This window comes from Pteropus medius, unplaced genomic scaffold, assembly GCF_902729225.1.
Source record: "Pteropus medius unplaced genomic scaffold, Ma_sr-lr_union100, whole genome shotgun sequence".
In the NCBI taxonomy this organism is placed as follows: domain Eukaryota; kingdom Metazoa; phylum Chordata; class Mammalia; order Chiroptera; family Pteropodidae; genus Pteropus; species Pteropus medius.
This window is the reverse complement of record NW_024354503.1, coordinates 12,505,797-12,521,238: the sequence shown is the minus strand read 5'-3', so window position 1 is coordinate 12,521,238 and position 15,442 is coordinate 12,505,797. Positions and strand designations below refer to the sequence as shown.

The window sequence follows — 15,442 nt, the reverse complement described above, 5'->3', positions numbered from 1 at the left end:
TTGTAACTGCATGGATACGTCCTATAAAAGTAAGGTTACCCTCGAGTTTGGGGCCCAGGTCTTCAGAGCGCTAGCTCTTCTGGGACTGCTGGCGTAATAAACCTGGGTTCTCCAACTCTCCGAGTGGTGCTTGGTTTCTCGCCGGTCTGTTTTTTCTGCAAAGGTAGTGCTTTATTCTTGCCTAATTGACCATAACTCCCAACTGTCACTGTTGACATAGGCAATTGTACAATACATAAATAAAGAACTTCAGAACTTTGTTTTGAGGCCTCAGGCATTTCTTATGGAGAACAGGATTAATACCTATCTCACTGTTGTGATGATGTAATAATAAAATAATGCATGTAAGTATGTCTAATACCATTGCTTGGCACAAAAATGGTATCTAATTAATCTCATGGTTTTTTAACAAAAATATATTTTTAACAATTACAGCTTATTACTGTCTTCGAGTCATATATTTTATCAGAAAAAAAGCTAAGGTATACTTACCATGGAATTATCTTTTTCAGATTTATATGTTTTTATATCTGGAATGTTTTTCTCGAAAAATGCTAGAAGCCATCTTTTGGATTTTGACCAGTTTCTAATGGAGAGAAAAATATGTGTATATATTAATTTGAAAGTACTTTTGGAATAACAGGTAACACTATAAAGAGGAAATGTCTATGGAATTATAATCATTTCCCCTGTTGTAGCTGCCAGGCCCCGAAAGACACACGGACCACTAGAAATCAGTGAGTTATAGGAAATGCACTCTTCATTCAGCCAGCTAGGTCTGCCAGGGGTACACAGACCCCAAATTAAGCAGCCCCGAAATGTAGAGGTATAGGGTTTTTAAGCCCTAAATCCCATTCCTCATTCTGTCTGAACACAAAAGTCTATTTTTCTTCTATTTACTGTCAACCCACAGGTAGGCTGTGCAAGCGGAGGTACAGAAGCAGAAAGCTTATTGTTAGAATGTTGTTTCCATAGGTGATAACCTATGTTCCCATGGGCGATAGCCTATGTTCCCATGGGCGACAGCCAAGCAGTAATTTTCCAGCCAGCACACTCCAAGTTTCTTTTTCATTTTCAGCTAGAATTTCATAAGACCTCTACCTTCACTTATTAGTTCACAGGAAAATGGTGAGGGGGCAAGGCAGTCACACACACTTTAGTGTCTTTTGCTGATGAATGTTTGAATTCTTATAGGATTGGCACTGAATAAGAAAAGAGGGCCCACAATCTCTTGGTCTACTTTTACTCTGGCTGGTTGTCAGTTACAGAAGGATGAAAAACTAGCATGGGACCCACTGCTGGGTTAAGCCAGGTAAACCAAACTGGCTATTATCTTTTTAATCTTCTCGACCATTAACCATGTAGACCAACGGCCAAGAAATCAAAAAATCAGGAGTTACTCTGCATTCAAGCCATTTTGTAAACAATTATCTAAGCTAACTTTGAGAAATGCATTTGACCACACCCACTTTTGTCTCAGAGAGAATTAGGACATCTGATTCTGAGACTAGCCACACTTGATTTAACACAGATCAAACCGTAGCAAAGAATGTGACAAGTATGTAAATGGGATAAAAGGCCTCGAAATAAATTCATTTTATTCTCATATTTATATTTTCTCTCCCCTCCACCCTCTCGTTTTTGCTCCTCGAATTTTTTTTACAAAAAGGAAAACATGCATATCTCTTCTCCTGTTCCTCCCTCAATTAACACACACACCAAAAACAAACTGGTCATAAGGAACAGTTCTCTCTCTTTACTTAAACTGCTGTTATATCTACTTAGAATAGAGAAATGAGAGATGTATGAATTGCTGAGAGGAGCTTGGTCAATGAATTAATTCAGGAAACAACTACCTTAGGAGACATTCTGGCACCTGGGACCCATGCTCAAAACCTTCATCATAAGCTCGAAAATACTGATGGAACTCCATGATTTTCTTCTTGTTTGTGGGAAACAAACCTTTTTTAAAGAGCATATTCACACTGACTGGATAAAGGAGATGCCTACAAAGAGAGATCCACATAAAAGTCAGACCAAATGCTCAAAGAAGAATATAAAATCAGGATACAAGAGAAAGCATTATTTAATAGCTATTTTTAAGGGGTAGATAACAGCACATGATAAAATCTTTTGGGAGAAGTCACTCTTAAGAGGTTTCAATATTTGCCTATTCTCAAAATGACTAAGGGGTAACTGAAATTATAGTATTTATCAAGTTTTACTATAAGTGAATAAAATGATTACTGTTAAAAAAAATCAATGATTGTTAATATACCCTAGATTAGTAACACTGAATACTGTTATTTCATTTTTATTTGCCATCCCTTTCTCTCCAGAAAATTTTTAGGATCTTCTTTCCCCCAAATTTCAAAAATATCTGGGAATTTTCTGCTTTGTTGTAGATTCTGGGCAAGCTAAGAGTTTGGCTGATTGTTTGTCTTTGTTCTTTTTTCTCTTTTTGGATCGCTAACGAAATATTAAATGTTGTTCTGTTTTATGAATCTAAACTGTCAAATCCTGCCTTCAGCACCCCAGTATCCCACTGAGATGGAAAAGTGCCTAAGGTAAGTTCAATTTCCCACATCTCCTTATGCATGTGAGGAATTTTTCTCATGGCTCCCAAGCCCAGGCCTTACCTTTGCCAGGAACCTTCATAACATGGCTTACATGTGCTACCTGGCTCCCTCTGCCACCCTTTCCTATCTCATCTGTCTCTCATCTCAGTACCTCCCCTCTAGGAGGACTCTGCGCTGAGGGCCACACTGATTTTGTCTCAGCCAACCTTTCGTGTCTCACAAATATCTCCTGGATGCTTGTCATCTACTTGTTGATTTTATCCTCTCCCTTGTTCTCTCGATATCCACTTGGAATAATCACAAATTGCACTGAATGTCTTATCAAAATTCTGATGGATGCATGACAATTCTAAGATGTACATCTATATATATTCACAATTGTATGAATGACTAGGAAAAAATGGCTGTAAATGTATTAAAATGTATTGGTTTATTTGTTCACCATAAAATTATAGAGCTAAACTGAAACTTGACCATTAATTAGAATTTAAAATATTAACATACTCTCTCAATTACCTAGTTAGGTAGACTTCATTAACCGAACATATAATTTTTGAAATCCAATGTATAGGCTTCAACATTTTTTATTCCAAAAGAGCAAGATGAAATAATAGTAATGTATCTATTTACCTTACTAGGTTGTTCAGATCTATTGTCCCATGAGTGCCTAAATTCTCCAGTTGTTCATGTAATTCTTCGGTTAGTTGTCCAGCGAATTGACATAGGTTGAAAGTCCCTAGTTTCCCTTTCATCACAATATAAAGTTTCTCATGTAGTGCAAAAAAGATATTCTTTGGGATTGATGCTATAAACAGAGAAAACCATTTTCAAAAGAAGCGATGATTCTTTGAAGCAAAGAATGAAGCAACATACTTTTCTACTACTTTTTGGTTAGTAGGGAATACAGCTAAAGTTCATCAGATATATAAAATAACCTTCTGTGAATAAAACTAGATGAATATTCAACGTATGCTGTGAGATAGTAAAAGTCTGTAGGGTAATTTAAAGGATGATCTATAAGGCCTCTGGGAAACACAAATCTAGTGATCTTATTTCCATATTTAAAACCTTTCATTGGCTTCCTATCCTTAACAAAGTTTACAAGGCTTTCTACCAAGTTCCAATCTCTCTAATGATATTTCCAGCTCTCCCAACCTCTAAATGTATATTTCAGGTATGTTGAAAACAGATACTTCTATATTTCCCAGTATTTTTATGAGCTGTTCTATCTGCTCAGAACATTCTCTGCTTGACTAATCTTACCCCACACCATACACGCACACTTACAAGCCCTAAATGTCTCCTGCTAATTTCTACTTCTTCTTTAAGCATCTTCTTGGCTATTACTTCCACCAGGAGGCATTTTCTCATAGCATCGACCCCACTATTTTTTTTATATTAGTATTCATGATTCTTCCCTTTCGCAATACACACTCCTGGTTGTGTTGGGGTAGTGAAAGTATAAGTATTTTCTACTCATTCTTCCTTTACATTCTTCTTTAATCCTGTTTAATTTCTTCAAAGTGATTTCAAAAAATAATTTTAAAATTTTCTATTTCATCATCTTTTTATGTATAGGTTACATTTTATGTAGGTTCATTAATAATTTTTAGATACTCTGGAGCATTTATCCTCTCTGTATCAGGGGACTATATGAGAAGAACGAGAAGCTGTTTCAATAGTAAATATTAACATATTTTTTTGTTGTTGTTAAATAGAAATATTTAAACATAAAAATCCCCAGGGGAAGGACAAGTATAAACACTGATAAATTCCACACACCTGACAGGTGAGTAAGTTGGTATACTTTTCTGAAGGGATATGTAGCCTTACAGATCAAGAGGCTTCAAAATATTTACATTCTTTGACCTGGAATTCCACAGTCCAAATATCAAGAAGTACTAAATAGTGAAAAATTTAACCCACATGTTGTGATTTTCATGCAAGCAAGAAGAAAAAATAATCATGCTATTGATCACTTACAGCTTTTGAAATGTTTTTTGTCTTAATGTCAAAAAAATGCATGAGTCTATATGAAAAGAAACCTAAGAAAGCAGCAAAGAGAAGCAGCAAAGGGAAGCAAAGAGAAAAAAGCCACAGACAGTAGAAGCAAGCACAGATATTGTGAAAACAGAAAAAAAACAGGCTCAAAAGGAAGCAGCTCTGTATTCTTACAAGGACAAATGGCCTCAGCACGCATATTTGTGGCCTGGGAAGAAATAGAAGCAGATAGTCACACTGGAAGCATGCTGACCAGTATAATCTAACAGCCTCTGAGGAGAGAGAATTGGCAAAAGGGCACTCACTTACCGTAATAGCCCTATGGAATATGTCAGGAAATGCCACTCGTAAAGGGCTTACTAAGCAGTGGAATTCTACTTTCAGGGAGCAGAGTAGCAACATGTGATCAAGCCAAGAGCTACAGCCTGTAGAACACTGTATACACAGTAGCAGAACAGTTAGTGGCGTCTTGGGAGTTGTAACAATACAGGTTCCAAATATTTCCCACAGAAAACTTCAGTGAGGTAACCTCATCTCTTACATGTCTAATTAAGGTCTAAATGTATTAGGCTGCCAATATTTTGTTTTTCAGTGACTGAACTCATATACTCTTTCCTTCGTCTACTCCTAAAGAATAAAATAATGGGGACTTACCATTTTTGATAAAAGAGTGAGAATATAATTGTTACTTAAAACTAGTCTTGGATTCTAATGTTGTATTTCAAATGAACTATCTGAAAATATTCTTTACCTGTACGATAGATGGGATTTTGCACTGCCAGTTCAAAATTTACTTCTTTGGATTTTAGAAACACATTAATTCCCTCTTCTTCAGTAACAAAGGTCATTCGGGTTCCCATAGCAAAGACTGTAAATATCGGTCCATACTGAAAAAAACACATAAATACAGGTCATATAATTAAGCAATTCTGATAAGTTACAGGGCCATGGGTTATGTTTAAGGCAGTGTTTCTCAAGAATCTCAATGCTGAAGTCATAAGTAAGAAAAACATTATCATTATGTATAGTAATTAATTTTAAATTTTGACTGATTTAGCCAACTATAAATTATGTAAATCCTAATTTATTCTGGCCTAATACTTAACCTTCCTTTTGATTGTGTTATTATTTACTTGTATCCTCTTTTCTCGTAATATGAATAATAATTAGAAATTATGTCAAACTGTGATATTTGAACATTGTTTTTTCAAGATTTAGTAGATTACAAGCAACCTATAGCTCAACTTTGTTCAAGAAAAAGATACAAAATTGCTGACTGCTTTTACCATAAATCACTGGTCACTCAACAATGTCTTGCAATCCTAAAAAGTTCTCTAATGGGCTTACCTTCTCATTTTCCAAAATGACTATTTCACCTGTATAACTTGCCTAACCCTCTCCACTGTGAGATAGTGTTTCTGGTTTATAGCTCACTGGGAAAATGGAAGCAATCAAGTAAGAGCACTCTCAACTTCTCACCACCAAATCTTGCAAGGTACACACATTTATACCCATTCTCCATGCTACCTCTCTGGTTAACAGGTGGAGGGTCCTGTCCTGTGCAATGCCAACAGTCCTTTACTTGTGTTACAGATTCCATACTCTCTTACCTTCTCTTTGTTCTACATTTATGCCTCTTTCTCCTACATCATCAGTTTTGCCCTGTCTGTTAAATCACTCTTAGTTGCCTATAAACATAGTCTAGTAAGGGGCTTGATTTCAGGGAGTCCATGACTTCGTTGGGGTAAAAATATATCATCATTTTCACTGACCTCTAATTGTAATTTAGCATTTTATTCTATTATGAATATAGACAATTCACCACATTTGCATCCATGAATCATCAAAATAACCCATTATTCGAATCAACTATATTTTCTTAGATTCTGCGTCAATTGGCATCCATTCATCACAGAGCCAACTATATATTAGCTGTATTTTCTTTTTTGTTGATGCTTTGGTATTGACTGCCTCACTACCAGGGCTAGCCAATTATTAAAGACAGCAAAGGGCTCAACTAGCCAAGAGCATACCTTTCATAGGCAAAACAACCAATTTACCCCCAACTACCTCCTTATCTAATTCTCAAATACCAAGCCAATATTTCTGTGGCCCTAAATCATCCCAGGGCCATATATCAGGCAATGAGAGACCATCCATATGGCCCAAAGCCCTCAGGAATTATTCAAACTAGCCAATCCTAAATTGTTTACTTTGCCCTCTCTTGCCTTTCTTGAGGAAACTCCAATAAGGGTTCTGACCTAGGCTTTTTCCTATCTTCTGATTCCTGACTGACACTGGCACTTTCTTCTGTGGCCTTGCATGGCATGCAGTGACCCCCTCAGACCTATGAGTTTACTAAACTTCTTCCTTCCATGCTTCATTTTCATTTCCTCTGTGGCCACAGTGACTTTACCATACCACATCCAAGATATACATTCTTAGAATGATGACCTGTATTTTTATATCCCATTACAGCCATTATAATTACCTCTAAATATCATTTATGCTCATCGCTAATTCACTATTACAATAATTTCTAGGCCTGCCATGAAATGGCACAAGATCATTCCCATGACACACATTTGGGCACTATCAGGCAACTGTGGGCTCAATAATCATTGGGCCACCAAATAGTGAAGTCTCACTTTCTTCACTAGTGATCCAGACATTTACAGTGCTTTCCAATATTCCTTCTCTACAATTGTTTGTCAATACTTAGAAAAAGATGAGTAATTTTCATTGTTTGTTAAAGTTTTGCCCAAATGAGAATTCTTAACTTTCCATGAGGAAAGTGTCCTTTTGTAACACATATAGGCACTCAGGCCACAGTGTACAACAGCCAAGTTCAAACATACTGAATGATTGAGATAACTGCTGACAAGTGGTATTTAAAGTAATTTATTGCAAGATGACTGCACAGTGCGAATGACCGTGTGAAGTGCTATAAATTCTTTAACAATGGGTTTTTTGTTTTATTTGCTTTCCTTTTGTTCTCATTTTTTGTGCAATGTTAGCACTGAGTGTTATGATGTAAAGGCAAGCATATGCAATATGTTGTAGAAGTGGTGCTTGTATTTTTTCCTTAAGCTTTTTATTTTGATATAATTGTAGACTAACATGCAATTCTAAGAACTAATGCAGAGAGATCCCATGTACCCATTACTCTGTTCCCCCTAGTGTTAACACCTTGCAAAGCTATAGTTCATCATCATAATTAAGTTATTGACACTGATACAGTAAAGATACAGAACATTTCCATTACCACAAAGATACCACATATTTCCCTTTGATAGTCACAACCATTTCATTCTCACCCCCACCTCTTCCTTAACCCTCGTCAACTACTAATTTCTTCAATTACTATGATATTGAATTTCAAGAATGTTGTATAAATAGAATCATATAGTATGCAAACCTTTGGGGTTGGCTTTTTTTCTCACGACATTATTCACTTGAGATCCATTCAGGCTGTCGTATGTATGAACAGTTCATTCCTTTATATTCTGAGTAGTATTTCATGGTGGGGGTGAACCATAGCCTGTTTAAACACTGTTGAAGAACATTGGTATTCTTTTGTTTCAGGCTATTACACATAAAGTTTCTGTAAACATTCATGTGTGGGTTTTTATGTGAACATAAGTTTTCATTTGTCTAGTGTAAGTGCCCAAAAGTATAATTGCTGGGTCATATGAACCACTATTTCCATCAACAATTTTATCATTTTACATTTCACATTTCCATTAGCAATATGTGAATGATTTGGTTTCTCTGTATCCTTAACTAGCATTTGGGTACTGTCGCTATTTTTTACTTAGCCATTTTGATAAGTGTGTAGTGACTTTTATTTGTGGTTTTTATTCGACCATCCCTAATTGTAAATGATGTTAAACATTTTTTCATGTGTTCATTTACCAAGATATGAGGAGCTAGGCAATCTGCTACACTCAAAAGAAAAAGTGTTTATTGTGAAGTCCTTTTGCAAGGGTAACATAATAATATAAACAATTTAAATGTTCGTGTTCTCTGGACACTTCCACTTTTCAGAATTTACTCTGAGGAAACAATTAGAAAAGTGCAAAAAGCACAACCACACAGTACATACACATACACACAAGAATGTTCATTGAAGCATTGGTTGCAATAAAGGAAAAAATTTGGCAGTATCCTATATACTATTTTTGCAAGATATATTATATTTTAAAAATACTTTAAGGACAAAAACATCTACTACGACTATTAATCTCCTTAGCGTGCAGTGAAAATGGATTTCATCACCATTAAATAACACCAGCTGAAATTACAGTGCCAGCTAAATTTGTAAAGACCAAGTTTGCAAGCAGTTTTTACAACTACCTGGTGATAACAATGACTTGGATAAGAATTTATTGCACAGCTTCATAAATTGAAATTAACTGCATTATATTTCTTTCCCAATTATTGCAAGCATTTAGTTAATATGTATACACAGGATTTTTTAACCATGATGAAGTAACTAAGCACTTATAATCTTTGCTTCCAGAAAGCCAGTTAGTTGCAAGCTGCTTTATATTTCATAACTGATAAAAATCTATCTCTTTTGAAAAACCTTGCATAAGATATAGTTGTTGACTGTTAGTTGAGAAATTCATACAAGGACAAGATCGTTTAGCTGAGGCAGCAAGTATGTTCCCTGTGTTCTAACATTACACTCAAGATCTGATGAAAGAAAATAAAGGAAACATTACCTTCTTCGGAAACCCCACAAGCTAAGGCCACATACCTTGATTCTTGCTTTCTCTATAAATTCTAGAGGGGCTTTCCCAAACTCAAATCCAGCTCCAATCCAAGGAATCCAGCCCCTTATGCACGGGGGCTCACGCAAGTTCTTCCACTGAAGTAATAACAAAAGAGCAACGCAACCTAGGATTATAATCACTGTTGGGAATATTAGTTCCATGTTTTTGTCCAGCGTCTTGGAGAATCAGAGAAGGAAAGTCCTGCTGCCGTAGCACTTGTTCCTTCCCACTGGAATAGGGAGCAATCACCGGACCTCTCAACCTTTCTGCGGCAACTTTCGTAGCTTCCTCGGCCTTCTAATTGCAGTCTCCTTTATCCGCCCCAATTTTTAGGTGACTTTTGCAGCATCGCTCCCTCCCACCGCCAATTCTCTTTCAAGTCTTGGCCTACCGGAACGGAATGCTGGGGCTGGAGGTAGTGGGAGAGTGAGGAGGGGCGAAGGTGGAAAAAGTTCGCGCTGTTGCCATGAAGGCTGAGAGCGGTGGCTCTGGGAGCTCCTCGCTCGCAGCCAATCAGAGAATGCGATCCGAGAGGCGCGGAGCACGAAGGACTACATTTCCCAGAATTCTCGTGGGCTCGCGTTGTTTTTCTGCCCTCAGTCCGCAGGCCCTCTCAAGCGTGAGGCTACTAGGAAGGCTGCGGGTTCGCAGGCCCGCCTGGCCGAGCCGAGGGAAGGACATGGTGTCCGCCGCGCCATTCGTCGGTTGAAGAGGGGCCGCCCTGGCAGGGTGGCAGGCCAGCCGCGGCGCGAGGCGCCGGCCAGAAGGGTTGCATTGTTGTCCTGTCCTGCTGCTGAATGTCGGTCCCAGAGGATGAAGAGAGGCTTTTGCCGCTCGCCCAGAGATGGCCCCGAGCGAGCAAGTTCCTACTGTCCGGTTGCGCGGCTACCGTGGCGGAGCTAGGTACCCAAGCGCCCACCTCTGGGCCTCTCCGGCGAGTGGCTGAGGCGCCGCGCCGGGTGGTGGTTGCGGGGGCGGGGAGTAGTCGTGCGGGAGGGACCCGCAGATGGCTAGGTTCCCCGGTGTGTGCGCACGCGAGGTTGCGCCCTCTTTTCCACACATGTCCGGCGGATGTGGGAGCGACCTGGCAAGGCCAGGTTCGTGAGTAGGAGGGATTGGAGGTCACTAAGGTCTTTGCCTTCCAATTTCTTCTTCAGAGATGTGCCATTGTGCCTGAACGTGTACTTTTAGAAGCTTCATAAGCTGCCATTCCTCAATGGGAACAATTTTTTCTTTAGTGAGGATGCTGTTTTTAAAAACTCAGTCCACGTTTCATCCTTATTGCAATAATCTCTGTGATTTATATTCTTATAGAGCCTCACTATATCGTTGTCTTTAGGGTCCGAATTGTGGACCCAACTTGTGGGACCCATCGTTTATTGAACATCTACTCACCATCTTCCAGCTGACCTCTTTGAGCTTAATTCGTCTATACTGTATTTACCTTGCAGGATTATGAGCAGTCGATAATACATAAATGCTAACTCCAAGGCAGGGCAACCATTAATTGTGACATTATTATGATTGCTGGAGATATAGTTTAAAGACCCAGCCCTGACCTTCTTACAGGCTGGGAAATTGCAGAGACAGACATTTACATTGTGCTTATTATAATGAAGGTATTATTAAGTATCTTAAGAGTATAGAGAGGGACAGTTACATCTCCATGAGCAAGTCAGACAAAACGTTAAGAGGATGATAATGACCTTGCATGAGCAGGTAGTGTTTCTTCCAAGGGTTTTGTGAGTAGAGTGCCTATGCATTCCTTGGGAAGCCTTCACTGTGCATTTGAAGATTACTCTTTCATTTTCTTGTCCACTTAAAACAAACAGCAACAGCTCTGATGTGTTATTTATAAATGTTTGTCCTGTTCTAAAATGAATTTATTTTGTATTTCCAGCAGAGCCCGCTCACGATCTGTTATTTTGCCCTTTGTGCTCCTCCATTCTTACCCTTTGGACCCTCTGATTTTTTCTTTCTCTCTCCTCCCAAATCTGAGAATTTTTTTATTCATTGTTTTTACTAAAATACAATTGACCAACTTAAAAAAAAAAAACAGATTGCTGAATGATTACGTATATTTCCAGTTTTGTTTTTTAAACCTTGATGTTTCCCCCTGTGACCAATGGCTTTTGTAAAGGAAAATTTCTTCTGTTAAAAGTTTGTAGAGAATTGTGTGAGGGCTGTGATTCGAAGTGGGAGAATCAGAATATGAGATGATTTTGAGTGCAAAACAAGTTAGGATCAGAACCTGAAGCATTATTTAAGTAACTAGCAAGAAAACCCAAATTATTTAAAGAGGCATAACCTGTGCTAATATAGAGACTTTTATATCTTATGACTTCAGGTTTCATATTTCAGTAAAGCATTGCTTGAATTCTCTGTATGTAAACTACTTCTGTTTTAGGGAAACTATCAGCAAGATATTTACATTTACAAAGACCTGTGGTAAGATTTACTGTTCTCTTCCAGTCACTCTGTTTTCTCTTGGAAAAAGGATAGCTATGGTTTTGTATGAGTTGGTAGTCATTGAAAAGACTTATGTAATGTCAATAATGTTCATGAACTTATCTGAATCTCGTTATTTCAATTATTCGGGACATTGCGTGTATAAAGTTAGGAGCTTGATCTTCCTAATGTGGTCCTGTTTCAAGGTAAAAGGTCTATCTCTAAAATGTAAACATTAGAAAAAAATTTTCAAGTACAGTCGGTACTTGTAAAGAGGCCATGCATAAAACTTATCAGTGCAGGAAATATGTGCCTTAACTGAAAGAATTTGAGCATGCCACCCTTGTGTATAAATGATGACATTATAAACTCCATATAGCATTTTCTATATCTCAAACATCCGGTCAATGATTCATCTGCATGTGAACATCACCCATGAAACTATAGAATTCAGCTTCATCCAGCATTTATTAATAACCTACCTAGTATAAATAACACAGTATTCTAAAAGTCACATTGGATCTTAATCATGGTTGCAGTTAAGAGGACACCACAGAATATGGATACCTGAAATTATTCCAATTAGAAAGAAAGCAAAAATTATGGACAAAAGTAGATTTTAGACTGAAATTTCTGAATAAAAAGAACCCCAAATTGTCACTTTTTTTCCACTGGTGATCTAGGGGTACTCTGGGATAGTGATTAATGAATTTGGGAGTGCATAAGCATCAACTGATTTCTGACTCCCCCAAACCCCATGAACCTACTAAGAATCCATCGGCCATGGGGCTAGGAAATTAGCAGCTCTTGACAATATCCCTAACTGATTCTGATGTATTATAAAATTTGAGAACCACCAATCTTGTGGTGACTAAAATATTAGTCTTATGATTTTAGAATTTTAGAATTTTTGTTTCTCTGAATATTGTGGGTTTCCCCCTCGTTTTGTTTCTTTGTTGTTGTTGTTAGCAACTTTTCCCCTGGATCTCACAAAAACTCGACTCCAAATGCAAGGAGAAGCTGCCCTTGCACGATTGGGAGACAGTGCAAGAGAATCTGCTCCCTATAGGGGCATGGTGCGCACAGCCCTAGGGATTGTCCAAGAGGAAGGCTTTCTAAAGCTTTGGCAAGGAGTGACACCCGCCATTTACAGACACGTAGGTATTTATCTTGATTCTGGCTGGTAAGTTTGTTATGAATTCTGAGTTTGTCTCCTCTGCTTTTCTGTTTGGCTATATCCAAAAACCAGTTAGTTTTTTTCTACTAATATGATAAATGAATATATAGTTTCTTAAGAAAAAGAAAACTAACTACCAATTGTAATTAAGGAATTATTGCCTTAAATTTTTAGAAATGCATACAGAAGTATTTAGAAATGAACTGTCTTGATGTCTGTAATGTACTTTAAAATATTAAGCAAAAGCAATGAAGCAAATATGGCAAAAATGGTAGCAATTGATAAATATCAAGTATAGATATAGAGGCAGTTATATTCTCTACTTTTCTGTGTGTTTGAAATTTTTTCTAATGTTTTAAGTTTAAGAAAGAAAAAAATGCCTGATATTTTTCTCCATTTCAAAAACTTTAAACATAAAATTTTAATTTTCTGTTTTTTTTTGAAAATTAAAATACAATGCCAAATCTCACCAGTCTCTATCTCATCCGTTAGAGACTAGGATACTCTGAAAGAGAACAGGGATGACTATCTAATGCAACTCTGGCGATAGAGTAAATGCAAAGCAGGTGATTTTTTTGTTTCAGTTCCCCAGGATACCTAACTACCTTTGTAGGCCTTTGGTTACTCTTAAAGAAAAATAGTTGTAATTTTTCACATTTCTCACAGCAAATGAGAATACTTTTTTGCTCTGCTTCCCAAGTGGCACTCACAAAGATAAGAGTTGTTAAGTTTTCAGCCTGTGCATAGGAGAACATAAACTTGGCTTCAAATGGTAGGACAGGTGTGGCATTTTTCTCCTTTACATTCATAATGTTTCCACAAATATGAAGGGATTCTTGGTTGGAAAACTTTCAAGTACTAATATTTACTGTCTTATTTTTAAAACTTCGGTTCTTTAGATGAGGAAGTTAGAGTGTATTCATCAAGAACTGTCTAGAAGTATTGTTTTAGTACTCTGTGTTTTTGGATATCTTAATACTTCATCAAACTTCTTAAATATAAAGAAAACCTCTATATGAATACCATGTAGTTATTTTAATAATTTTTATTTCTCACCTTTTTAAAATATTTTCTTTCTAGTTTTACCATTAAGATTAATTTCATATGTTTGACATTTGACTGAAAAATTACCGTACTATAATAAATTGTCCTATGAAGTTATACATATTTATTAAATGGAAATGCCTGCTATGAAGCTCTCTACTAGGGCATATGGAGTAATGAAAACCTACCTTGAAAAGCTCATGGTCTGATGGAAAGAAAGTCAAGTTAATCTCTAATTAATATGATAAATGCCATGTTAGATGTATGCCTAAGTACTTGTGCAAAGGAAAGGACAGAGAGCACTTCTTGGAAAAGTAGTTCTCTTAATTGAGTTTTGAAAGACTAGGAGGAGTTAGCAAAGCAGAGAAGGGAGAATCCATTTAAGAAAGATCAGACAGCATGTGAGAAGGCCTGTGGCTGAAAAAGGCATACCACATGCAGAGAAACATCAAGAAGTGCATGTGTCAGAAGCATAGGGTACATGAGAGAAAGACACAGCTAGAGAGATCGGGTAGGCCAGGTCAGAATACTCTCTCGTTTTATTAAACATAGCTGAGTTCACCTTTTCAATCCGTTTGACACAGTGTATTCTGGAGGTCGAATGGTCACATATGAACATCTTCGTGAAGTTGTGTTTGGCAAAAGTGAAGATAAGCATTATCCCCTTTGGTAAGTCTTATTTTGAAAATATATGCTATTTCCCCTAAGGCTTTAATGTTTATTCATGAAATTTGTATAAATTGTGCATTTATACCAAAATTGCCTCATGTTAAAGGCTTAAAATAATAAGTATTTACAATATAAATTCAAACGATCGAGCATTTACTGCACATATATACAAACATACATGTACATATATATATATATAAATTGTCTATATATTATTAATATTTTAATATTAGGAGAATTCTTATAGAATTCTATATTCCTTTTTATACTGAGAAATCCTGGGCTTTAGAGTCATACGGAGATGAGCTCGAATCAAATTCCTGGTCTACTACTATGTAACCTAGGTAAACCACTTCACCTTTTATATCTTTAGTTTTCTCAGATGTAGAAGTAATACCTACCATCAGGTATCTGTTTTTGTAGGATTAGATGCGATGATGAGTGTAAAGTGTATATCACTTACAACATTTATATCAGAAACAAAGAGGTTATATAAATAATATAAATCTTTATTAGAGCTACATAGAACTGTAAATCAATAAAAACTTTATATGTTTTATATGAACACAAAGGAAGTTCACAAAAGAAGAAATACAAATGTTCATTAAACATGTAAATCTTCAAACTCACCAGTAATCATGGAAATTAATTAAAACTATTAACTATTAAACTGTTAATGGGAATGTAAGTTACTATAGCCTTTTGAAGCATAAAGTACTTATTAATTTTTTTTTTTTTTTTTTTGC

The 15,442-nt window shown here is 36.8% G+C and overlaps 2 protein-coding genes across 9 annotated transcripts in view; one reads left to right on the top strand and one right to left on the bottom strand.

The window, feature by feature from the left end:
• Positions 1-9,857, bottom strand: part of CYP39A1 (cytochrome P450 family 39 subfamily A member 1) — a 65,529-nt gene extending 55,672 nt beyond the window's left edge. For 3 of the 8 annotated variants that reach the window (XM_039854369.1, XM_039854370.1, XM_039854371.1), the window contains exons 1-5: positions 9,343-9,849; positions 5,332-5,467; positions 3,210-3,384; positions 1,857-2,006; positions 493-586 (exon numbers count right to left, since the gene is read on the bottom strand). In XM_039854369.1, the coding sequence (XP_039710303.1) occupies positions 493-586; positions 1,857-2,006; positions 3,210-3,384; positions 5,332-5,467; positions 9,343-9,519 (732 nt within the window). In that variant the 5' untranslated portion in view covers positions 9,520-9,849. Of the gene's footprint in view, positions 1-492; positions 587-1,856; positions 2,007-3,209; positions 3,385-4,889; positions 5,006-5,331; positions 5,470-9,342 lie in introns of those variants that run through there. The other 5 variants (XM_039854367.1, XM_039854373.1, XM_039854368.1 and 2 more) reach the window with 5 other exon arrangements.
• Positions 9,858-9,963: 106 nt separating this feature from the next.
• Positions 9,964-15,442, top strand: part of SLC25A27 (solute carrier family 25 member 27) — a 19,521-nt gene continuing 14,042 nt past the window's right edge. Inside the window, exons 1-3 of the mRNA XM_039854836.1 lie at positions 9,964-10,261; positions 12,776-12,967; positions 14,612-14,696. Of these exons, the coding sequence (XP_039710770.1) occupies positions 10,156-10,261; positions 12,776-12,967; positions 14,612-14,696 (383 nt within the window). The 5' untranslated portion in view covers positions 9,964-10,155. The remainder of the gene's footprint in view (positions 10,262-12,775; positions 12,968-14,611; positions 14,697-15,442) is intronic.